Source organism: Anoplophora glabripennis, unplaced genomic scaffold (genome assembly GCF_000390285.2).
Source record: "Anoplophora glabripennis isolate ALB-LARVAE unplaced genomic scaffold, Agla_2.0 scaffold256, whole genome shotgun sequence".
In the NCBI taxonomy this organism is placed as follows: domain Eukaryota; kingdom Metazoa; phylum Arthropoda; class Insecta; order Coleoptera; family Cerambycidae; genus Anoplophora; species Anoplophora glabripennis.
Window position 1 is genome coordinate 288,066 of NW_019416358.1, and position 26,647 is coordinate 314,712.

A 26,647-nucleotide genomic window follows, 5' to 3' on the forward strand; every position below is an offset into this window, starting at 1 on the left:
ATAATCTTCTCATTCTGAGACAGCGCACATCTTTTCACGCGTTTAGCAGGTACGTAATCTGATAAGCTCGACATTTTACCCAAACAATATTATATCCACTGGCACAATAGTCACAAAACACAAGTCGAATTTTACTCTACTGCACTAGCACGTCTTCGTATATTCAGCTCTAAGACTGGATTGATCTGTCACAATACACTGGCTCTTGCCCTATGATGTATCCAGTAAAATATACTAATGTACATCCATTACCTGTTAGAATTAGTGTTACCCGATAATTACCTGAAACGAAATATTAGCACGCCCATAACCGGTTCTTATTTCGGGGTTTTATTACACTTTTTCATTTCCAAACAGACTATAGCATTAAAATTTGGCGAAGTCCTTTAGTTACGCTTTTTATAAATTATTCTACAAGAGAAAAATTTTGAGACCATATTACACTAATGTTTACATACAAACATATACAGGGTGATTTATAAGTTGAGTCATATTCTTTAATAACAACATGTAGAACTACTCAAAACAAAACATCTTTTCAAATTACATTTTTTAAATAACTCTTAAATAAGGTAATTAGAGCCTTCCATAGTGCTAAAAAAATTCAAGGCCAGCCTTACAAAGACTAAACAAGTCGATGGTCCGTATATACATATAAAACAAGCGCTACACAAATCTAATATTTGTTGCTTTTTTCTGTGAATATTTCTCTTTTGTTATTTCCTATATTCTTGTCAGTTTAATCTTGGATTTTGACCAAGATTTTTGGTTGAATATATGCTTATACACTGCAAAAAAATTTCACTAATTCACTCAATTTTACTCAATAATGTATCCATTTCTGTCCATACCCGATTGAGTGAAACTTTCACTATATTAGTATGGGTACAACTAAAATTTTATGATTGAAACAGAAGTGAGTGAATTTTACTCAAATCCGAGTTTCTGCCAACTATCAAGTCAGTGATTTTTGAGTCTATCCTGAGTATGTAAAACCAATTAAGAGTTGACTTTTTCTCTAACTATGGAAATAGACAATGAGGACATTTACTCCGATTTAGCTACAAGTGTACTAAATACGAGTTTATCTGCAGAATTTATTTAACGGGTATCTATATTTGAGTGAAAGTACTCAATTCTAGTTCAAATATCACAAATGAGTAAAATTAGAAGAGACCTAACAAGTTCTCCAGAAATCAAGTTGAACTGAGCCAAAACAAAGTTTGAACATTGCGTAAAAAGTTGAAGTTTTACCGCCACAAGACCACCCCTACACATTTCAGTTTTGCGAGTGGTTCTTTAGTAACATTGTATGAATCAAACAGAAACGTTGTGGTTGGAGATGTATTCGAAATGGTATTAACAACTTTTGTAATATTTACGTTTGGTCAGTTCTCATACTTACAACCAAACAAGATATATTTCAGCAAACACCTGAGGGGTACCATTGTTTGTTACAACCTGAAATGGGCTGGTACTCCATATCAGCACATTTTAGGCTGTCTAGAGACAACTAATCGACTTTGCTTCGATATTCCAGAATACGCGCTTTCTTTGATTCTTAATAAAAAAATTTAAACTAAGTTGCTAAGGTCATGCTTGTTTTTTCTGTATGTAAAACGTACAAAAACGACCCAAATCGTAAAAATGATTCCATTACACTTATTTCTGTCTCAAAGTAAAGTAGATTAGTGGAAAACCTTTATCTCTATTATGAGCGGGTACAGATTCTTAGATGGGTCGCACAACATTGTATGGATAATGATGACAGCCATTTTTAACTTCTTTAAATTCAAGGCAGAACCGGTAGAATAATCTTGTTTTCGAAGTAAATATGGTCTTTTGGAAAATGGTATTTGCAGGAAATGATTTTTCTAACCAGTTTTACAAGCGATACAAGATATGACCGAACTTATGAATCACTCTGTATTACCAAATATTTACTACAGATTCATGCTGACGTCTAATCTTGACCACAACCGTTTATTCTGAAGAATCACCTTCAGATCTTTATTATAAGCAAAATGATAATTTAAGAGGTTTTTTGCTTTTTGGTCTTCATTCCAATCGATAAATTTATGCGCCACTGACAGCAGGGCAACGATAAACATAACATGTTGTCAGTCTGCGATATGTTTGAGTATATAAAGATATAACTACATCCTACATCTCTAGATGGATGACAGTGGAGATACCGTTGTTAGCATTTCAACCGGACGGTAATTAAAAAGCACTCCTTCAAAATCACTTTTCAATGACAGTATTCTCAAAAATCTTTTATGGAAAGTTCGTAAAAGCCCTATATAGAACCGCTTCTGATATTTACACAAATGATTTCATAACTAATATTGGTAATTTATATAACACGACTATTTGAGTGTACCACATTTATCATTGTTCTAATCATTATCGATCTATTCCATCGTTATAAGTCCATAACCGCTAGATTTAATTAACATATAAGAATGAAAGCAATCGAGATATTTGCTATCGGCTACTAGTTCAGATTGATTTATGGGAATACGATTTAATGAATTCCAAGCATTAAAATAAAAGTGCCGATGTAAACATTGCGCATAATTATAATGGGCATTGTTATTGCAAAACTGACTGCATATTTCAACTAATATCGCCGTGCTAAGTAAGTAATGAAGCAGATTTCGCGATTAGAGAGATAATAATTTATCAATTGAAATCTGATCTGAATATGGAAATGGGACATTTATGCAGACATACGCGGAATCCGGATGCAATTTGTTTGGAATCTTTGAAAAAAATTTCTTCGCGGTGCTACCGTACAAATTTTGCATTTCTGTCGGTCGTAATTGTTATTTAATTCAGCAGCAATTTGATGTTTACCGAAAGTGAGAAATTCGGTTGAAAGTTAAATGCAATCGTAAGTGCATTTTATATTTTCAATCCTTGAAGCAGACACACTAATATACATTCCCGAATTGCTTTATCACGTCAGGTTTTTGAGATATCCTAACCTAAAAGTGCAAAAAACACTGTTTTTCGTCATATTTGAGGTTATGTAGTAATGCCATCTATTCTTTTTTTTTAAAAAAAACATATAATTTAACAGTACAAGGCTTTAACAGGTACAAGGCTTTCGAATGCCGTTGAGTTTGCTCAAATATCTTTTTTTTTTTCGTCGAGTTATCATATGTTGAAATTTCTAAGTTTATCAGTTTCTTAATATGCGAAAATCTACTAAGGATCCCGTAGACGTCAAACAGTTGATTGCAGTTCAGAAACTTTATACTCAGAAACCTTCAATACATACGAACTCAAACTCACAAACTCCAAATCGACAAACCCACAAACCCCAAACCTACAATGTTTTAGTAGTCAGTGCCGCGAGAAACAACTACTCCTAGGGCTATTTGCCCCTACCGACATTGAATTATACTCGCGACACCTAGTACAACAGCTAGGGTCGTTTGTCAGTTTAACCCACCAGGCACAGACCGGTTTCGGACTTATTAGTCACCATCAGTGTGTCATAGGTGGGACAACTGACAAACGACCCAGCTATTTCTTCGTCGTATCATCACGAAGAGGAAGTACATTGCACGCACGACAGATGGAGCCATTGATTGGCTCCCGCGTACAACACCCAAACCTACAATCCCTAAACCCACAAACCCCAATCCCATAAAACCCGAACCTACAAACTCCAAACTTACAAACCCCAAGCCCACCAACTCCAAACCCACACAACTCCTTAGTAGATTTTCGCATGTTAAGAAACTGAGAAACTTAAAAATTTCAACATATGATATCTCAACGAAAAAAAAAAAGATACTTGAGCAAACTCAACGGCATTTGAAGGTGGGAGCCTTGTACTTTTAGATTCAATGTATCAGTTTTTTGAAAAAGAATAGATGGCATTACTACATAACCCCAAATATGACGAAAAACATTGTTTTTTGCACTTTCAGTTTAGGATATCTCAGAAACCTTGCACCTGACGTGATAGAGCAATTCTGCTGCCAGATTCGGATTCATCTCACCTAAATCCTTCGGAAATATATATTCAAGTTTCTGCTTCCAAAAAAAGTTAAATTTTGTTAGTCTGTGATTATTTATGTTTTAATTACGTGTAAGTTACTCAGCAATGAGAGAATCAGGAAAAAAGAAATAAGCAGAGATTTAGTTTTTATGTAAAGTTCAAAAATTGTTTTACGAAACTAAACTTACTTAAATTTTACTTTGAAAGATATTAAGAGAATTCATATAAATCTAAAACTTATCCAAAAATTCTCAAGATATATAATGGTGGAAAAAAATAGTAAACAGAAAACCTATGTGTATTATTGTCGGTATTGTAATGTAATTGTATGGTAATTGGTATTCAATTCTTTCTAGGATGTGTAGAATTTCAACCCAACCTCAAAAAATTGTAAGAACCATTCGAAGCGGGAGTCAACAATATCTCAGATAGGAAAGTGATCATTATTCCATCGATCAATTCTAGTATTAATTTATATTTGGCTCTATAAGAAACGTATTAAAGAAATGGTGTCTCGATTTCTATACAATTTGAAGGAATCAAGTGCTTTTACACAAGTTTTCAAGGTTAGATTGGAATTTTAACCTATACAGGGTGATTTCACTTTAAATACAGAAACTGCAGGAATAGATTAGTTACCAAAAAATAAGTAGAGTTTGCTTTTCCTGGGGGGGCGTGTTATTCGAGATACAAGGTTCAAGTTTCCATAAAAATTACATTTTCAATTATATCTTCATATTAAGCTGAATGATTTGAAATAAATTTATTACAGCGTATTCATGTAGACATTTTATTGAATGTAATATTAACCTCATGTCGTTAACCAGTGGCGTGGTACTGAACGTGCCAAGGTAGATTCAGGTACAATTACGTTAAACGAATATAAAGTGATTATTGGTATTTTTAATAGTTAGTAAGCCTTACGATGATCTCGTTTTAATATTATGACTAGCTTTGTTTATTTTGTGATAAAGAATAAAGGAAAATTGTAATTTATTCAGGGAAAATCATGTTATGATAAGTTCCTCTATAAATAGATTAGAAGATGTCAAAAGTGTATCGATGAGGAAAGACTTCGTTTTGGACATTGTTGTAGACCTCGTTACTTAATTACTTATTCGACCTATTCCCTAATGTTATTTTATTTAATTTTGATATTTTTTCCAGAAATAAAATTATTTCAACAAAAAACTGCCAGTGGCGTATTCTTTTTTTGGGAAAAGTTGGCGAAATCCTTTTATGGCACGTCACTGGTTAAAACCAGGACGTTTTCATCAAATAAACGGATTAATTTATAAGGAAAATTCAATAAAATCTAAAAACTAGCCCAAATATCTCCTAAACGGCTATTATTAAAAAAATACCAAGAAACATTTTTCATTGATTTAACATAACGATACCTGAATGTAATATTATTTCTACAAAAAGCAGCCATTTTTCTTAGAAAAATGGGGCGACACCTCCAGTAGCACGCTACTGGTTAAAGCCACAAGGTTAATATTCATTCAATAAAAAGTCTAATTAAGTAAATACGTTATAGTACATTTCATTCTATTCGGTCAGTGCATTATGAAGATATAGCAGAAAAAATATATTTTTTGTAAACTTTAACACTGTCTCTCGAATACCGAGTCCCGCAGGAAAAAAGTTAATAGAGCAAAATCTACTGATTTTTTGGTAATGAATCTGCAATTTCTGTATTTAAAGTGGAATCATCCTGTATATTCAGAGTACCACATGCCTACTTGAGTATCCATTTTCACTAATTTTTTTCTCTTGTGGTTATTTCTTACGAAGTTAGGTACCTACATAGTTTTTCACCAGAAATAAGTTTTTCTTATTTCGACCTATTTTTGAGTTTAGAAAAAAATCCTATGGAGGTAGGGGGTCTAGTCTATCAAATATAATACCTTTATTATTTTGTAGTAATTAATGTTAATGTTTAAAGAAAAACAAATACCTGACCTATTTAAATAATTATCTCTATTCTTTTTCAAATATCACTTATTTAACAAAGATAAACTGCGTATTGAACCATGCACAATAGAAAAGTTAACCTCTTTAAGAATTGCTTCTTCAAGTCCTCCTTTTTAACATTTGAGTTGATATTTTCATACTTATAGATGCATTAAATCATATGTAAAGTACAAGGAACTGATAATTTAAACGAAAGTTAATACTTTTATTACACTTTAGTCAGGAGAGTAGTTGTTTTCTATAATATTATTAGTTTTTACTTTTACTTTTTGTTACTTTTTACCATACCTAGATATTGGTGCCCTTGAGAACATACGATTTACATAAATTTTAAAGTAAAGTTTATCTCTATTTGAAAGTTGATAAAAAAACACAGAGTTTAGCTTTTTGTTATTCTTATTATTTGTATTTTCTATTTTTTTGTAGTTTATATTACATTATGATTTAATAAAATATTACTAAATAACACAATAAAAATGAAAAATTAGAGATGTTTAGGAAATAATCGTTGGATATGTAACGCTGTCATAACACAAAGTAAACAACACCTGTGGTTGAGGCTTGGTTATATCTTAATATGGTCAGTTTCTCGATTTTGATCAATATTCATTAAATCAAGAGAAAATATCTAGGCGCATGGTAAATATAACATGTCAAGATATTTTGAAATAAAAAAAAAACGTGTAAAGTAAACCTTATCCATAAAATCACAGTTTTTCTATAAAATATGGGGTTAAAACAAGAATTTAATATTTTACAAACTGCATGCGTCAAACACCCAACCATTCCAACATTTCTTCCAATACGTCTTCTTTGGAGAAGTTAAATACTATTATAAAATAATACTACAAAGCAGTGGCCTTGTCATTTTTGTGCTGTATATTCCAAAATTGCTCTACTGGTAAAAAATAAACTTCAAATAAACTTATTTTGAATAACTTTCAATTCTATTTCAACAAACTATTTTAAAACTAGATTTAATATGCATCAATTTTCAAGGGTGCAAAAGACAGTGGCGTAGTAATTTTCTTTGTAATAAATAAATTCCAAGTTCTAGACTCAGGAAACATGTTAATCATTGATCTAACAACGAACTATATTCTGGTTAGTTTGTCACTAAAATATAGCTATCTGAGCTCTATACAATGTTTCTGAAATAAGTCCGTTCCTAAAAAAGCCTGATAAAGAGCACGAAAATGAGCAACTTTTATTAACCAACTGATGATGTAAATGCTTCCGTTTTCGAGAAATTCGATTTAAGAAAATTAACCATAAATGTAAATCGACTCTGTGCATCTTGTGCACGTGCGTTGTGTGTTGCATAATTACTTAGCTGACGTATAGAATATTTCCTGTTCAAGAACTAGCAGATACGGTGTTAATATACGGAGAATGTTAGTGCAATTTAAATGAGACTTGTCGTTTTGCGTATTTGCACGTATGCGGACTAATTTTGACCGTTGTTTGGAAGCATGTTTATTAGCACATGGAAACAACTTTGAACAATTTTTGTAGAGCATATCGTCGTATGGTAAATAATTCCTTTATTCGTTTAATTTTTGTGTTGCTTTTAAACGAGATTTGAATATATTTCAACATTTTCGAACACAAAATTTAAACCATCAGACCCGCCATCAGCGCATTCGCACTGCGGCGCGCGGCAGCTTCGATATCAAATGTACAGCTGGCTGCCGCACCAGGGATGGCTTTAAATTTGTTTAAACCTTTCTTTTTTTATTTTTTTTTGTACAAAGATGTTTTGGTCCTTGTGTTTTTAAAGTCGGTAAATATAATAAATCTTAGAATGAATGGTGAGAATTTGATATATCCCGCAACCACAATTCTAAGATTTTCGCAAGGAAAAGGTGGAGATCGAATCGGGACAACAATTAATAGCAAAACTACGCAGCTATTCAATCGGCGAGGGCATTCATCACCAGAAGTAGCCCGTAGTGTGGGAATCAGGAGCCGGGCCGGCGAATTCAAAGGATAATCGACAATATAAAACTGAAGTTAACATTCAGAAATAAAAAATTATCGAAGACCATTTCGTATAAATCACCGGAAAGAGGCGACATTCTGGGCTCGCTGCTCTCTTCTTGTTCCGCCGTACACGCCGACGGCAAACGAGTTTCTGTCGTTTGCTCACCTATGGCTCGATCAACGAGTAATGTCCCCGAGATAAGGCCCCTTTATCGATGCCTTACCGCCTCGCAGGAATCCACGGAGTCTTTAATTGGGCCAAATTTGTTGCTTTTCAGGAATTTTCGATCTCTATTTCTTTAAATGGGTATGCTACTCACAATTTACACGACTCTACAACAAAATAGTGATATGCCGAGCGCTGTTTAGGAGGAATTTATATGAAAACATAATTTAAAAAAATGTCACACCGCTAAAATCAAAATATGTATAATAACTTACTTGCTTACTATTATACTTGGTCAAAATTCAAAACAATAAATGTATAATGAAGTGTATGGATCAATAAAGATTGAAATAGACTTCAAGCTTACCTACTCAATAACCATGTGTCCCAAAAACAGTGGTTATATTTACAGCAACAACAATTTCTGACTTACCTTGGTCCAAACTGCTTCATTTAATATTTACAGTGTTAAAATCTTGCTTTTAAAAGGTTTTTCATTAATTTAGTTTCTTTATTGGTGTCATAAAATACAGAGTCTAAAAAAATATAACGTACTGTTCTGCACCTTCGTAGGGGGTTCCTCTAGGGGAAATTTTTATAGGAACTTGTCATGTTATTTTAATGTATGTAATTCGAGAAATTGACCACATATTCTGGGACGCACGGTATAAATTGTTGAACGAGAATTTTTGTGAGCTACAAAATGTTTTATTCAACAGAAACTCCTTAATGTTTCTGTAATTTAAATCTTTGTGTTTGGTAATGCATTATAAAATTTAACACCCTAATAATAACAACCATTTCTGGTTTTCCTGAGTCGCAGATAAGGGTTTTTACAAAAATAATGATACTTTAGTATCATTATTTTTGTAAAGTGACAATGAATGTCACTTCTAATACCATTATTTTCTACACTGTTCTTTGTATGTAATATACTTTCTAGAATATTAGTAGGCAATGGCAAAGAAATGCTAATATTCTGAGTTCAATGAATTTTTGCCTGTAGTTATATCTACGCTTAACTATTATGTTTATTGCTCTTATTTATAGAGCAAATACATTTACGTAACTGAAGTGAAGTGGCCCCACATCAAAATTATGTATAATAATATAGAGAGATGAAGGAGAATAAGCTGTTTTCAAAGTTTGTGGTGGAAATTGATGATTCAGATGGCAAAAGGTGACAATTTCATAATAATTTGGAGTGTAAATGTATCCCTAAACATTTTACTCCGTCAGAACTTCGAATATCTTTGGCCTCTCTTAGGCTAAATATTATTGTTTGCCTTAGTAGAATTTAAATTTATTTGAGTATATAGAAACCATAGTTTTACACTAGTTCAACTTGATTCCATTCTAGCCATTCATATTAATTGTTCAATTTTAGGATTGCGATTAAAATTAAACAGTTACTGCTGAATCATTCACAAAGGTAAATCGTTTGTATAAATTATGAAGATTGGACCAAGAACTGATCTTTGTGGGACTTCTACACTACACCGGAAGATGATATATACTGATTATGGATGACATATTTTTGCTTGTTGCTGAGATATAAATATACATGATCAACACTATAAGTTACGAAACTATAATCAGGAAATTTATCTATCATTTATCTATTTATACACTGTTCTGATAAGATCAAGGAACAGGGAATATATTATTTTTGCTCAAAATCTGTATTAATCTCTGATACCAGTTTATCTATTGCGAAAGTTGTCGAGAGATTGTTTCTAGAGTCGTATTGATCAGAATTAAATAGATATTCTGTTACAAGGTGGTTTATAATTTTTGTTTTTAGAATACTTTCAAAAATTTTGAATTTAGGAGTTTTGTGTGGTGTCAACTGAATAAGCTACATATACATATAGCAAAGAATCTACTTTTTATTACGATAAGCTTCAAAAACCATAGCAATATTAATAGAATCATTGGTAAAGAAAATTAAATGGAAGAAAATGCCTTACTATAATTTTTGACAATTTCAGCCAGATTCTGATATCTACTCATCCATTTGGCTATCTTTAGTCATCACTAATACGAATTGTTAGTGATGCAACAGAAAGCAAACAAATATTGTGCAGATGAGGAACATCTAAAAATCTGACTCAACAACTTGACAACCACCTCAGATCCGTTCAGTCGCTGATGATACCCACGATAGATACCGGACCAAAATAGTCATGTGACAATACTTCAACTTTTAGAGCTTTACCTTTTCGTTTACTGTAAATGAATGAAATATTCTTGTTTTTCAATTTAATTATCTTAGTCTTATCACATTACAAATTGTTAGAACAAGAATTGTTGTTACCTTGTTAGAGTAATTTAATTACTCAGATACAGATAAAATGTTATGTAAATGAAAATAAAAGGAATTCTTTTTTTCTTCATAGTTTCACACAATATAAATCATATCCACGACATAATAAATGTGAGGTGTAGGTACTGTTAATAAAAGTACGTGACATGTAAGACTGCAACATAAACTTTTGTCAAATGGAATAATAAAATAAGAAATTGCAAATTGCCCAAGTAAAAAAAGTTTTGGAAACATCTAAACGAATAATTAATTTAATTAAGTGTAATTTTCCACAATGTCTAAATTCTGGTTTATATTCGTACTGGTAGTTACAATTCTCAGTTTCAACTTGTCTGTAATCCATCTAGAAAATTTTTAACCGATGATATTGCAACAACTACTCTGCGGACTAATGTCCTGATCAGAATTGGAATATACCTGTAATGTATAGTAAACAGTTAAATCATTCGCCAGCAAAACTACCAGAACTTATTAATTCTAATGAGTATGCCATATATTATGTTTGTTTATTTTTATAATACAACAGTAAAACTCAATTAGAAGTAACGACTTTTTTTATAGTTTAACAGGAATTGTATTTGAGCGAGTCAAAAACATAAAAAAATAATTACCAAAACCTATATTCGAGAGCCCAAATTTGAAACAGATTTTCTTAAGTGCGCTCCCATAAAATAGAACATAAACGGCCATTCGTCCAACAAATATAAATTTGTAATCGCTGGGCGTTATTTTATTGACACTGTTTCGGTATGTTGAACCGTACCGGCTATTAACTTTAATAGCGAAACATAAAAAAACACTACCGAACATACTGGTATTAAAATTTGTGGCTGCATTAAAATAATCGGTGAACACCGAGAAACCATTTAGCGGCGATGAGTTTTCACAAGTCGATGATACAATAATTTCAGGGATCGTTGGAAATTCTTGGAACCGATAATTTATTATTGGGGAGCTGTAGGTGAGCGGATATGTTGCAAGTTTCAAGAATATCTGAAGAGCGTATGCAGTTTTTGTTTTATAATTTAGTGAAGAGGTAATAAAACAGAATAATAACATAGTGGCCCTTTCCCTACCAAAATAAATCAGCAACTGTTTTTATACTAAGATCTAGAGTGGTTCAATAATTGGTTAAATCAAAACACAAGTACAATTTGTAATCTGTTGTATACGGGGTTTCTGACAAATAAGTCAATTGTTTAAATTAAAATTTCTCTGAAATTATGATAAAAATGTCAAATATCTGTTGAAGTATCTGTTATGTGTTAAAATTTCAGTATCAATATTTCATAAATATTATAAAAATAAAAACCCAATATTTATTAATCGGGTAGCACACATTTTTGTCAAAAACGCAGTGCTACATAAAAAATTTGAACAGAAGACAACATGATTTAGCCAATTATGGTCCGACAAAACTATTTTTTTTATCGAAAGGTAATTTTGTTTCATATTAAATGTATTAGTCTAATTCAATTAATTTCAAAAAATTTTCCTAAAAGTTTTATCAAATGAAGTCAAACTATTGAGGGACACAACTATTCTACGGACTACTTGCTCATACCAGCATTGAATTATACCAACAATATCTAGGAAACAGCTAGTAATAAATAATTATGTACAATATAAATTAAAAATGATATGGTAAATATTATTAATTGAAACGCATAGCTCATATTGAAATAATTACCTAAATAATGTAATTGTTCAAAGAAATATATTTTATTATTGTTGTTCTTTCGTAAATAACCATGATCGGTATGCAGTTTGAGGATTTCTTCTTTAATGCTAGTCAGTGATGTAGTCCGCAGAGTATTTGTTTCTAGCAACATCGTAAGCAAAAATCTTGTCTATGCGATTAGATATTCTTGCATACCTTTTATGGTACCAAAGATTATTATTGATTGACTTGAATTGATAATATATTTATGATTTTTAAAAAAATTATTTGAAATGATATACAGGGTGTTCCAAAATATATGTCGGAAAATGAAGTGTCTAATTCTTTGACTCATTCTAAGAAAAAAAGTTCTCAAAGGTGTCAAAAAAAAGATTTTTTTCAGTTTTTTGACGAATTTCAGGAACCGTTTGAAATACAGAACTCAAATTTTGTACACACATTATCATTAATATTTTTGAGTGCTAATTCAGTTTTTATTCATATGACAGTGACGGAGATTTTAGGACTGCGTATTTCTTTTGTACCTAATTTTTATGACTCTGGGGAAATTGGTATTTTGAAAACATATTTTAAACCGCCAATGTTTTCTGCACAAAAAAAGGTACTCATCATCAAAAGTTCTAACCTAACCGTTTTCAAGATAAATGACGTTTTATGATGAAAAATATGAAATTGGCAACCTGATAAAAAAGTTATTTCAAAACTAAGCAAATAACAACAAAAAATCACAACAGTTGCTGAAAATGGTCTCCACCTCCTCCTGCAGGCTTCCAACCTTCGTCTGAGTGACTGACAAAAATGCCCGAAGTGTTGCGCGTCGTATTGCAGGATGCAATAATGCGATTCCTCAGATCTTGAACAGTATTAACTGATGTAGTGCAAACTAAACTTCTTATTTTTTTTTTTTTTTTTTATTTTTTTTTTTTTTAGTTTGTTTGCTTAGTTTTGAAATATCTTCTTTATCATGTTGCCACTTTCTTTCATGTGTTCCATCATAATACGCCATTTATCTTGAAAACAGTTAGCGTTAGAGCTATTGATGATGAGTATCTTTTTTGTGTAGAAAACATTGATTATTTAAAATATGCTTTCAAAATGCCACTTTTCCCAAAGTCGTAAAAGTTAGTGGCAAAAGAACCTCAGGTAATCCTAAAATCTCTGCCACTGTCATCTGAATAAAAACTAAATTAGCGTTCAAAAGTAGCTAATGTAAATGATGATACGTGTACAAAATTTGAGATTTGTATCTCAAACAGTTCCTGAGATATCAAGAAAACTAAAAAAAAAAATAATTTTGTTGACACCCTATATCTCAAAAACGGTGCGTTTGCGGACCCATGTTAATAGTAACTTTTTTTCTTAGAATTTGTCAAAGAATCACACTCTTCATTTTTCGACATATATTTTGAAACACCCTGTATATTTAAAAAAAGAAGAGGCAATTAATTTATTTTTAATTTTTTAATTCTGCAAGAAAACACCTTTTCCTACAAATCCCCTCCACATTTTTGTCTCTTGTGAAATTAATTTTGTTGCGTTCGTCGATTCTGACCACTAGCCGCCCCTCTAATCGGCTAATTTATTATTGAGAAGCGCAGCCAGGACAACACGGCACAAGAAGTAGTGTCGCCGGTGGACCAAAAGGACCGAACAGGCCGCGGCATTGTACAGGCCCATCGCCGTCCGCGATAGCCATCTCGGGGCAGCGACCAAATATTTTTCAATTCTGATGGATTTATGAAAGTAATTACGGTAGTGAAATGACATAAATAACGGATGATTTATCTCGGAAAGAGGCCCGGACATGTGGCTGCTCTCTGGGACCTAAAAACTTTTTTAATTAATGATCGTTTTAAAATGTCTCAAATGTTGACACAACATAAATATTTTGTATAATAAATAGATTCTCGGTTTTTCTTCGAGATGAAATTGATATCGGTGCTTAAGGGGACTTAATATACCTTCACCGGGTCGTAATTGTTTTGTTATTTTTTTTCGGGTGTATTTTGTCACGAAGGTACCTACAACTACTTTTATTTTGTTTCATCTTCGAGTCTATATAAAATTTACACTTACATAATTAATGCATTATACTTTCCTGTTACTCTGTATGTAATTTATTAAATTTTTGTTTGTAACATAGTATTACAATAAATTCATATATCTTTCATTAAATCAAAAAGTTCTGAACTTGATCAAGTGAATTCCTTATACAGGGTGTCTCACAGTGACAAGACATTAGATATATTTCAGACTACTTCGATTTTAATTTTGAAAATTTGGGCAATAATGTTTTCGGGAATGCCCTTCTCAACTAAAATAATGGTGTCTACCTAACGATTCCCGTTATACCGGAAGTTGTCGTCATCTTCGTTATTTTAAATGTAACACCCTGTATATTATTGCGATTTTGGATTCTACGTCAATTTTTAGGTGAACTTTCATAAAGGTTTGCTATTCTTAAAGTAAACCGTTTTTGATATACTTAATTTAAAAAAAAAAATAAGAATCACTACCTAATTCAAAAAGAAGTGTTGTTTACAATAATAAAGTTAGAGCGATAATATTTATAAGGGACATAACTAAAACGCTAAGCTTCCCTGCCATAATTTCAAAATGACTTAATTTCATACAGGGTGGGAGAAATTCAATGCCGAATTTAGTCAACTTTAATCCATCTTAACTTTGTTTTGAAATGGAACACCCTGTATATGGCGCTACCTAATGAACAGTTTTGTTCTCTTTCGAATGGTATAATGGTTCCCTATATCTATCTCTTCTGATTTTTAAGGTATTTACTGTTTTTCGTGCAGTCAACGGATATCGCATAATTTCTTTGGAGGATGGCTGTGAAATTTTTAGTTGAACTTCAAAACAAGCATCTAATCCGTCACCAGTTTATTGTTGTCAATTTTGTTGCAAATTTATAGAATTTCTATATATATTTTAAATATTTTGATTGTAGAAAATAATCTGTTAGAGAATCAATATGGCCATAATGTAATATATTTTTCAATTATAAAAAAGGAGGCAGTTGTCATAAAAAAAAAGAAAAAAAAACGTGACATTCTCAAACAGAAATTTTTGAAAAATATATATAATTTTGTTAACAGTACCAAAATCTATAATAAATACGTGTGCTACTACTAATCATCACTCTGATTTTGAACTCTCGTGTTGCTGCAGACGGGTAGTTTGTATGTGTACACGAAAAATTTAACACATACAGTGAATGTTTATTTGAGTTTTATTTATTGTTAAAGAATGGAAAACGTTAACATTTATTGAAATGCTGACATTCTGAATTTATTATTTATTCATGGAGAGTGTCACAAGATAATAAATAGGACTTGCCGGCTATTTAATGAGAGATATCCACATTTACCACCATTGAGTAGACACATTTTACGAAGAATTTTAAGAAATCAACATTTAGAACATGGTCGAATTTCTGCACATAGAATTTTGCCAAAGCCAATATCTTTAGATAAAGGTAACATCGTCAATATTTTGGGCTTATTTTTGTGCTTACCATGAATCATCGGTTTGTGCTGCTGAACAGGATTCAGGTTGTGCAAAAATATACAGGGTGTTCCATTTAAAAAAAAATAAGTTAAAAAAGTGGTTTAAAGTTGACTAAATTCGGCATTAAATTTCTACCACTCTGTATAAAATTAAGTCTTTTTCAAATTATGGCAGGGAACCTTACATTTTTTGTTATGTCCCCTGTAAATTGCATCGCTCTAACTTTATTATTGTAAAATACACATCTTTTTTAATTAGGCAGTGATTTTTAAATTTTTTTTTTTTGAAAAAATTAAGTGTATGAAAAACGGTTAACTTTAAGAATAGGAAACCTTTATTCGCCGAAAAATTGACGTAGAATCCAAAATTGCAGTAATATACAGGGTGTTCCATTTAAAATAACGAAGATGACTCAACTTCCGGTATAACCGGAAGCGTTAGGTGGACACGATTTTCAAAATTAAAATCGAAGTAGTCTCTGAAATATGTCTAATGTATCGTCACCGTGGGACACCCTATATATTTTGATGTACTGAATCCAAATCTGAAGTCTTTTAAGCTGCAACCCCCAAAATTTGACAAAAATCGCAAAATAATAGCGAAAAATCCCAAAAAATCACGTTACTGAAAAAACGCAAAAAAATCGAATTTATTTTCTTACCTTCAAGTGTGTTTCTTGTGTATTTTGATACGCTAAATTTGAGTATAAAGATTTTGTAAAAAAACACAGAAATAGCTGAAAATGGCGAAAAATCATATTAATGAGAGTGAGATAATTTAGAAAGAGGTTTTCTAGATTGGGTCAACTGTTCTCATAAATTTTGTCGAGTCAAATTTGATTCTAAAATCTGTTGAGCTTCATTACCGAAAAATTTTGCAAAAATCGCAAAATATCGCAAACAAAATGGAAACACTTACGAGAATTTGCAGATATTGTTGGAGAAAATAAACTATCCGGAACATCACTGGAAAGTATGCGATGATCTAAAAATTTCAACCAAGATCTGGGCCAGCAATCAGGTTTCACAAAATATCTTTGCTTCTTATGTTTATGGGATAACAGGGATAGGAAAAATCACTACGTTTAGAAAGAGTGGCCAACGAGAACGGAGTTTCATCCAGGCTCGAGGAACATCATACATAGACCATTCATTGAGGCTTCTACCACCTCTTCATATCAGGCTTGGTTTCAGAAAGCAGTTTGTCAAAGCTCTGGACAAAGACAGTGACTGTTTTCAATATTTAGGGGAAAAGTTTCTAGCGATAAGTGATGCGAAATCGAAAGGAGGTATTTTTGATCGTCCTCAAATTCGTACTTTTTTTACTGGATGCTATTTTTACTAATAACCGTGAACTACTTCACATTTTATTAATCCCAATATCCGAATCATTATACAACAACATGTACATATCTGCCTCTGATCTGAGGCTTCGCATCGATCAATTTATTCGATATGTATCTAGCGACACCCTAATGTCTGCCCTGTCGGCCTGGCAAGCCGGTGAACAATCCAGGTCTTTTGCTGAGGAACGTTGGTCATGCATTTCATTGTTGTTTGTGCGTGAGTTTAACGCTTTGCTTGGTCGAGTGTATGGCAAGTGTTTATGGCCATCAGTAGCGCTGTGTATCATGAGCATAGAGCGGCACACGATTTGACCATACATTTAGCCTATTTCTGCTACTACAACGCGTATAGCACAATATACTACTGTTTATTTATTTGATTGTCGCCACAAAGTTTTCAATTATATCTCACTCACACTCAAAACATGTAGGTAGATAGAATTTAAATTGGTTAAATCGATCATCTCATCTATAATATTAGTAAGAACAAGTTGGAAACCGGTTAGTTGTCTGGTGGTTTTACTGACTTAATATCTTTAATAGATATTAAGGACTTTCAGTAGGTTGCTGTCTACCAGTAAGTAAAAAACAGCGTTTTATAATAGTAGATATTCAGAGACCTCCCTACATCTGTACTAACCTTTCACTAATATCAAACTTATGCTTCACTCAACTTAGGGTGCCCTCATCGCATTCTCCATTCTGGTATTCAGAAATGTGTATAAATGAGTGACTAACTTGAGTGTGCATCAAATCACACTAGATACTACTCAAATATTACTAAAAATATGTTATCAGTGGAAAGCTAATGTTACAGTATTTCTTTATTTTGAATTTGCATAACTCATGTTGAAAATATATACATAATAAATTACATTTGAATAATAAATAATGAAAATCAAAAGGTTTAATTAATTACTATTAAACCATGATATCCCAAGTAATAATAATCATATTTAGTTCATTTGCGCTACTATGTACTTCATACAGAGTAGAATGAGTGACAAGCAATCGTTTATGACGTATGTAACTGAACTAATTTCTAAAAATGAATTAAAATTTATACAGCGTTCACGTATCTACAGAATATCCTTTATTAGATACCTGGACTTAATTATTTGTAAAATATACTGCTAGAATATTATAAAACCACAAAATTAATAAATTCGGAACAAGTCACACGTCAGACACCACTAATATGTCACTAACCTAGCACTCATTTGTGAAGACGATTTGAGTACGATTTAAATGACTCATTGAAGTAGAATTGTTTATGAATACGATTAGGGTGAGTTTAGTATGAGATAAGTGTAATGGAACTTTAGTGAGATCTATGAATTTGGGCCTTAGTGACATTGATAATAATAATTGAGATATGACATACTTTGTAGGTTATATCTATATATGTATTATAGCTGTTTTACATTGGGAATTTCTTCATGAATTAATTCATGAAGTCGCTTAATGAAGAAGTTGGTCAAGTGTATATATGAAATCTGCTATCGAATAACTCGAATGATTTATTCGAATGAATTTAATTCTACACGAATTAGAACATTCTAGTCTTAGTAAAATTCTTCAAGAAGTTCAGAAGTACTAACAAAAATACTGAGGTTAAGTGATTTGTTCAGCACTTTTTTATAAAGAGTGATATTTCGACCCATTTTAATTTATATCAGCAAAATTTGAAAGCAAGTAACGTTTGTTACCTACCTGAGTTTGTAAGTAATGGCAATGGTGAATGCTTCCAAATCTTGATATGCCGATCTTGTTACCACTTACTTACAAAGGTAAATAACTTCCGTGCAAACACTGAGCAGGCAATATTTTAGCATCCGTAGACTTGAAATGTTTTCATTTTAATCGGTAGCTGCAATCTAATGCTTCTAGGTGTGTATAATTGCATTTATAACCACTTTAAGATTTAATTCTAAATCAAACACCACAGATATATATCTAATAATTTCATTTACGTGTGTGAGAACAATTGTAACAGGAAACCAGGTTTGTGATATGGAAATTATTGTTTCTTCTATTGTAATTTGTAAATATACGGAGTGTATAAATTCCCGCGACCATACGCAAGTCCATGATTTTGCAGTTTCTATTCCAGCTTCAGATTTTCTCTTCCTCTTCCAAAGACTAGATAATTCCTTATATCTCTTCCTCCCGACAGAACCTCTAATCTTCTACCTAGTTCATATTACTCACAATTTTCTGAGACTGCAATGTCTATATAGTTGACATTCGGCTTTAATTCAGTTTTCCGTCAACTCCTTCGATTGATTGTCTTTTTAAGATATCCGTGATTTGCCTGGGTCTAGAAGCTTCGTGACATCACTTTTGGGCTTTATTTTCCACATACACTCACATAAGTGTCTTAATAATGCAGCTAGTAACTCTTCAGAAGGATTCAGGCCCACATGGGGTTGTAGAAGAGCCTACCTTAGCAAAATAATCTGCCTAGATGTCCCTCATACCCTGCTATTCAAGCAAAAGCTATATAGTTTTGACTTCCAAGCTTTACCAAAGAGTCCGAATCCCAAATGAGCTTGAATTTTGTCAGGTCTGAGTTGTTTATATTTAGAGTTGCCTAACCGTCGAAATAAGAAATAACACAGGCACTCCAGAAAGGGGTATGCTCTTTTGATCAGACTCTATCTTTGAAAAGTTTTCGAATCCACTGAACACAAATCTTAAGACAGTTTGATGCCAGCACCGTTAATTTTCGAAAAAATGGGTTATTTGCTTAAAGATTTTACAATTGTTATTGTTGAGTTACCATCGTTGGAGAAACTGGTTCGTATACTGGATAAAACTACTTTCGTATTTTCGGACTTGCTGAACACGAAGTCAGTTCGACGCCACTTACCATTTATTTTAGAAGCCCTGCAAAGCCTCAAAAATTGGGTTATGTGAGAATAACTTTAAGAATTGTAACGTGATGGAAGAAGCTGTTCCTAATATACCCTACCCATATATTTTCAGATACACTGAACACGAACCTGAAGACAGTTTGACACCAGCATTCGCCAGTTTCAAGAAAATGCCCACTAAATTCATACAAAGGGTGATTCACGAATGTAATCCAAGGGATTTAGAATGAAAGTTATCTTCCAAAGATTTATTTTGGTTTCTCTTTATATTTTTACCTCTAACATCACATTCTCTTTTCAATATTCAACTGTATACTGCCATTATATTCATATCCCGTTTACTTTGATACTTTTTTCTATTTCCTTCAAATCTAGTGAAATCGTCCACTTTGCTCTTCACTGTAGTCACCTGAATTATTGGTAAAGTAATGCACGTGAGAGTCCATAAAAGTGCAGTTTCAGGTTCATTAAACATCCAAATTCTCTGAAATTTATAACTGACTTTTGAGAATTTGCTGTCCGTTGAATATACCCTCTTTCAGTTTAGTATCATTGATTTCTGGACATTCATCGCATACTACCTATAACATTCACCTCTTTTGTCCAACGAATTGTTTCATTAGTTTAAGTTTTTTGTGTAGTAGAGGAAGAAGAACCTTGTATGGATCTAGCAAAAAGCTTGAGTAACGTTAAAATATACTGAATTTAGATCTCCTCGGTTGTCAAGCGTTTTGCTCATAATGGTTATTCCTATCTCTACTGTCCCATAAACTCGGAAAACAGATCCTTGGTAAATCCTGATTGCTGTTCCAAGTAATGATTTTGAAATTTTCACAAATTCGTCACTTTTCCTCAGAATATCTTATTTTTCCTACCTATTTTTCCATACCATCATGAATACATCTCTGCTTTGTTGAATGTGTTATTGGAGCTAAAGCATACTTATTATCACTATGTAGCAGAATTGCCTTCAAGCTACTCCGTTTCGAGGAGTCAATAAATAACATCCACTTGTCTTTATAAATGTCTTGTTGATTATACCTTTAATGTCAGCACAATACACTAACATACCCTTTTCATACGAAGAAAAATTCCAAATCCAAAATCTTGTTTCACGTGATCGATACATTGCTGGATTGGTTCCTTCAAATTGGATATTTTTCTTTCAGTTCTCTAGCTAGATATCAGCTCTGTTTTACCTTAATTCATTCTGATTAAACATTTCCGGATGTTTCTGTCTATCCCACGATATATATTCGTCTGTATTTTGAGTTAAGTTGTCAGTTAATATTAATCAGACGCGGTTATTTCTTTATGGCTCTGTTCTGTAATAGTTCAAAACATTGTCTTCATTTGTTTATAATGGTAGTCGACACATACAATTTTTGTACTATCCGTTTGCAGATCGTTTTCAAAGAATAATCTAGATAATATAATTTCTAAACACCCATTTTACATAATCAAATCCTAAACAAACATAAACCTCCAAGTCATAAATATTTTCATTCCACCCATGCAATTAGCATGTAAAAATGTAAACATGATTGTCTACAATGCATAGACCTATCTATCTTTTTTTTACGTCTGAAATCACATGTACTATTATCTTCGTCTGTTCTCGATAACGCATTGTTTAAAATTCCTCAAATAGCTCACATTCGATAATTGCAGTCAGGTATTTATTTAGATGACAAATGTTCCAAGCATTTGATAACCTGCCAGGTTCTTTCAAATTAAAACTACTGTTTCGCAAATGCTGTTGTTTCTAATCTGCGCTAAAGTAATGACTACTTTCCCGATAAATGTTTAAGCAACGTTAAATGGGAAGAGCAATCGGTAATAGGTGAATGAATTAATTTTATTAATAGAGAATAATACTCAAATTGTAGGTACATAGTATGCAGTTAAAATAATCATGTAAATAAATAGTAATATAAAATTAAAAATTTAAGATTTTTTCACAAGAATTCATTTCTTTAAAAAATAATAATTAGGCGAAGCATTCTGGAAATATAGATACAAATTTTGTTTTTTCTTATACACATTCAAATCATATACTCTATAGATGCGTAATACTGAGAAACAATTTTAAAGAACGATTCCTTAGGCTATTGAATATATCCAAAAAAACAGGGTTAAAAGGAACTATGACGGTTAAGCAATTTTATTGCATGAATTGTTCAAAGGGTAATTTTAGATGAAAAAACCGCGGAGTGCTATTAAATAAGAAGGTGGAAATTGGAGATAGGGGTGAAAATGCACCCCTTTCAGTTTTTTAATTGTAGCTCGAGAACGAAGCAAAATTTCGCTATAGTTTATAGGAAAAATTATTTAGAGAATTGAATTTCCCATGGAAATAACTTATTTAAAAAATTGAAAAGGAAAATTTTTTGCAAAAAAATCGTTAATAAACAATCTGAAAAAAAAAACAAAACATTCGATTTTCTGATTTTTGTTACATTTTTGCCTCTAGTTTTTTTGAGTAAAGGTAGGTATAGGCATTGCTTCATAGAAAAAAAAAATAGATAAAATTTTCTTCAAAACAAGAGGTTTGGACGAAAATTGACTGATATATGGCCGCTCAAACTTAGCAAATTTTTCGATTTTCGTCGCGTTTACTCTTATACGTTTTAATTCTAATTATTTGAAAAAAAAAGAAGGAAATAAGGCGTTCAAGGATTTTCATCACATGACTTGTTCGAAGGATCATTAAAAATGAAAAAAACGCGGGGTGCTATTAAATTAGAGGCTTTAAATTGAAGATGGGGGTGAAAATGCACTTTTGCAGTTTTTTAAATCTAGCATTAAAACGAAACAAAACTTCGGTATAGTTCATAGGAAAAATTTTGTGTAAAAAATGTAAATGGAAAATTTTATGCAAAAAATCGTGTTTATTAATATTTTAAATTTTTTTTAAAATCGTTAATAAACAATTTTAAAGAAAGAGAAAAATAAGATTTTTTGTTTTTTTTTACTGTTTCAATAAAATAATTTAGTAAAAACTTGAGAATTTGAGTACAAAAAAGTTTATTAATGATGTATATACAGTGTGTCTACGGATGGAGNGGGTGCTCATAAATTAAAAAAACACGAAAATACTCAAGAGAGAAGTACCATTATTTGTTATTTTACACAACATTTTTATAAAACAAATCTGTTTATAACCTCAAATAATGCACTAATACAAAAAATTAAAATTTCAATTCTGACTTTTACTCTATATGTATAGCTACTCCCCACCTCAAAAATTGAAATTTTGATTTTAAAATTTGTATTAGGACATTATTTGAGGTTATAAAGAGACAGTCTCATTTTTTCCAGGGGCAGAACTTTTTTGTAAAGAGTGACATTTTTCGATAAAATCAAAAATAAAAGAGTTTCTCCTCTTGTCGACTCCATCCGTAGACACACTGTATATACATCATTAATAAACTTTTTTGTACTCAAATTCTCAAGTTTTTACTAAATTATTTTATTGAAACAGTAAAAAAAAACAAAAAATCTTATTTTTCTCTTTCTTTAAAATTGTTTATTAACGATTTTAAAAAAAATTTAAAATATTAATAAACACGATTTTTTGCATAAAATTTTCCATTAACATTTTTTAAATAAGCACAAAATTTTTCCTATGAACTATACCGAAATTTTGTTTCGTTTTCGTGCTATATTCAAAAAACTGCCTTTTCACCCCTATCTTCAATTTCAACCCTCTAATTTAATAGCACTCCGCGGTTTTTCATTTTTAATGACCCTTCGAACAAGCCATATGATGAAAATCCTTGAACGTCTTATTTCCTTCCTTTTTTGCAAAAAATTAGAATTAAAACGTAGAAGGGTAAACGAGACAAAAATCGAAAATTTGGCTAAGTTTGAGCGGCCATATATCAGTCAATTTTCATCTAAAAATACTTTCTCTTGTTTTGAAGGAAATTTTGTTTACTTTTTTTTTATGAAGCATTGCTTATACCTATCTTTACTCAAAAAAAAACTAGAGGCAAAAAAGTTAAAAAAAACAGAAAATTGAATTTTTTGCTTTTTTCAAATTTTTTATTAACGATTTTTTTGCATAAAATTTTCCTTTTAAATTTTTTAAATAAGCTGCATGGGAAATTCAATTCTATAAATAATTTTTCCTATAAACAATAGTAAAATTTTGCTTCGTTTTCGAGCTACAATTAAAAAACTGAAAGGGGTGCAATTTCACCCCTATCTCCACGATTCATGTAACAAAATATCTTGAACGACATAGTTCCTTTTAAAATCCTATATTCAGTAGCCTACCTGTCCAAATTAGGGTGTAAACGTGTTACAGAGCTCTCAAACTGTTTCATTATTCTAAGCATATACCTAATAAACTTGTTTTTTTTTTCGTGTTCTCAAATATATGTAGTACAAATCTGCCACTGCAAAATTTTAGGTAAATCGCGACCATCATGACCAAAATCTTAATAGAGCTCCAATTCTCCACCAAGCCTTCCAAGTACATACTCTACAAATTTCTTCAAGTATTCTGTTTCATTTCAGAGAGTTCGCCGATGTCAGCTCGAAACTTCCCCCCCTCGTTCTGGAACAGCCAGCATTACAGCGGCGCCGCCGGCACCGGCCACCACGGCGCCTCCGCCGCCGACCTTTACTCCGAGCACTACCACCCCGGCGACGCCTGGTACCAGTACAGCCAGCACCACCGGGCAGTGCACGATTACCACCACCACAACATGGCGGCTCAATACGGGGGCCTCCTCTTGCCGGGTTCTAGGTTACACATGAGCTCCCACGCTCCCTGTAAGGCGATGGACTGGCAGCACCCCTCGATTGAGTCGCCGTACTCGTCATACCCCACCATGTCAGGTAAATAGACAGAAATAAAAAGTGTAGAAAAAAAATCGGTTATGTTGAAAATAGAGACAATGCTCAGTCAGCTTTTGAGAATTGTCGGTCAACTAAGAATGTTTGTTGAATATATCAAAATCTTCCTAAAAGGAACTAAAGTCATTTAAAAACCTTTGATGAATAGACATAAATGGAATATAGCAGAAAAACTTTGGAATGCTGAAAACAGGAACATTTCTCACTCAGCTTCAGTGATCAATACACGACTTAGAAGATAACTGAGAATGTTCATTTTTTGTAACAAGATCTTTTTAAAAACAATTGAAGTCTTTTGAAATCCTTGGACAGATAAATGGAAAAAAAAGAGTAGCAAAAAACATCCGTTGTACTGGAAGTAGAGATCAGCTCAATCAGCTTCAGAAAATTACCAATTAGCGTTCAAATTTAGAGATTAACTAAAAATATCTACAGTAGTTTTCAAAACAAAACCTTTTTAAAATTAACATCAATGTTATCCTTGTGTAGCAAAAAGTTTTAAATATGATGAAGAGAACTGCCGATAGCTTAACAATATACAACTCGAAGATTAACTGAGAATATCTATTACATTTACCAAAACTATTTTTAACATCCTTTGGACAGGTAAACAGACAGGAATCTAAAGTGTAGAAGAAATATTTCTGTCTGAAATTAGAGACAAGAAATTATTCTAATTTCAGACAGACGTCTATTGCAGAGAGCGTAGCAATGGAAAACTTAGAAGTGATCTGATCTGCATCTACCAAAACTGTTTTGAAATTTTTTTAGAGAAAATAGACAGAAAAAGATACATATCATTTTCTAAAAATAGAGCTTCTATGGTTAAATATAACAAAACTTTTTAAAATAAACTAAAATTCTTTGAGATCCTTGGACGGCTAGATAGAAATGGAAACTGTAGCGAAAAACTTCGATTATACTAAAACTAGAGTCAATTTTCAGTCAGCTTCAGAGAACTGCCTATAGCGTAACAATAGAAAACTGAAGTGTTATCTGATCTGCATCTACCAAAACTGTTTTAAAAATCCAGGGAAAAACAAGTTAGGTTATATTAAAAATATAGAAATTTCACAGTCAGCTTTAGAGAATTAATGGATAAACTGACGGTTACTGATAATGTCTACTGCATAAGTCAAAAACATTTTAAAATAAATTAAAGTTCCTTAAAATCCTTGGATGTATAGATAAAAATGGAAAGTATAGCAAAAAACTTCTTTTATGCTGAGAATATTTGACATTTGTCACTCAGCTTCAGACAGCTATCTTGGAAATAATACTAACTGATAATATCTCTACTGAATCTATCAAAACCTTTTTTAAAACCCTTATATTGCTTGGGGTGATGAAGAGCAAAAAATTTAAAGCAGAAAACTTCGATTATACTCAAAACGGAGACAATCTTCAATCAGTTAGAAAAGTACCGGTTAGCGCAATAATATCTAACTTAGATATTAAAATTAACATCCTTTTTATGAATGAAAAAAAATCGAACGTTAGTAAAAAAAACTTTGATTGTGCTGAGAATAGATACATTTTCACCCGGTTTCAGAGAACTGCCGATATTGTAACAATATAAAACTATAAACGTCTATTGCATCTACCAAAACTAGTTTTTTGGGCAGATATATACACAAAAGTAACTGTAGCAAATAACTTCGGTTATGATGGAATTTCAGTAATTTCTCAATCAGCTTCAGAAACCTGCAGATAGCATAACAACAGAAAATATAAAGGTGAACTCAGAAAGTGTCTTGAATCTATCAAAACAGTTTTTAAAATTCTTGGAGCAGGTAAATCTCAGAAATCGAAAGTGTAGCAAAAAACTGCGGTTATGTTAAAAATCTCTTTCGAAGATTGCTTCAGAAAATTGTCGGTTAACGTAAC

General features: G+C 32.0%; 1 protein-coding gene across 1 annotated transcript in view; it reads left to right on the top strand.

Moving 5' to 3' along the window:
* LOC108907973 (protein vestigial) overlaps window positions 1–26,647 on the top strand; it is a 91,972-nt gene that overhangs the window by 55,961 nt on the left and 9,364 nt on the right. Inside the window, exon 4 of the mRNA XM_018711859.1 lies at window positions 24,419–24,742. Within this exon, the coding sequence (XP_018567375.1) occupies window positions 24,419–24,742 (324 nt within the window). The remainder of the gene's footprint in view (window positions 1–24,418; window positions 24,743–26,647) is intronic.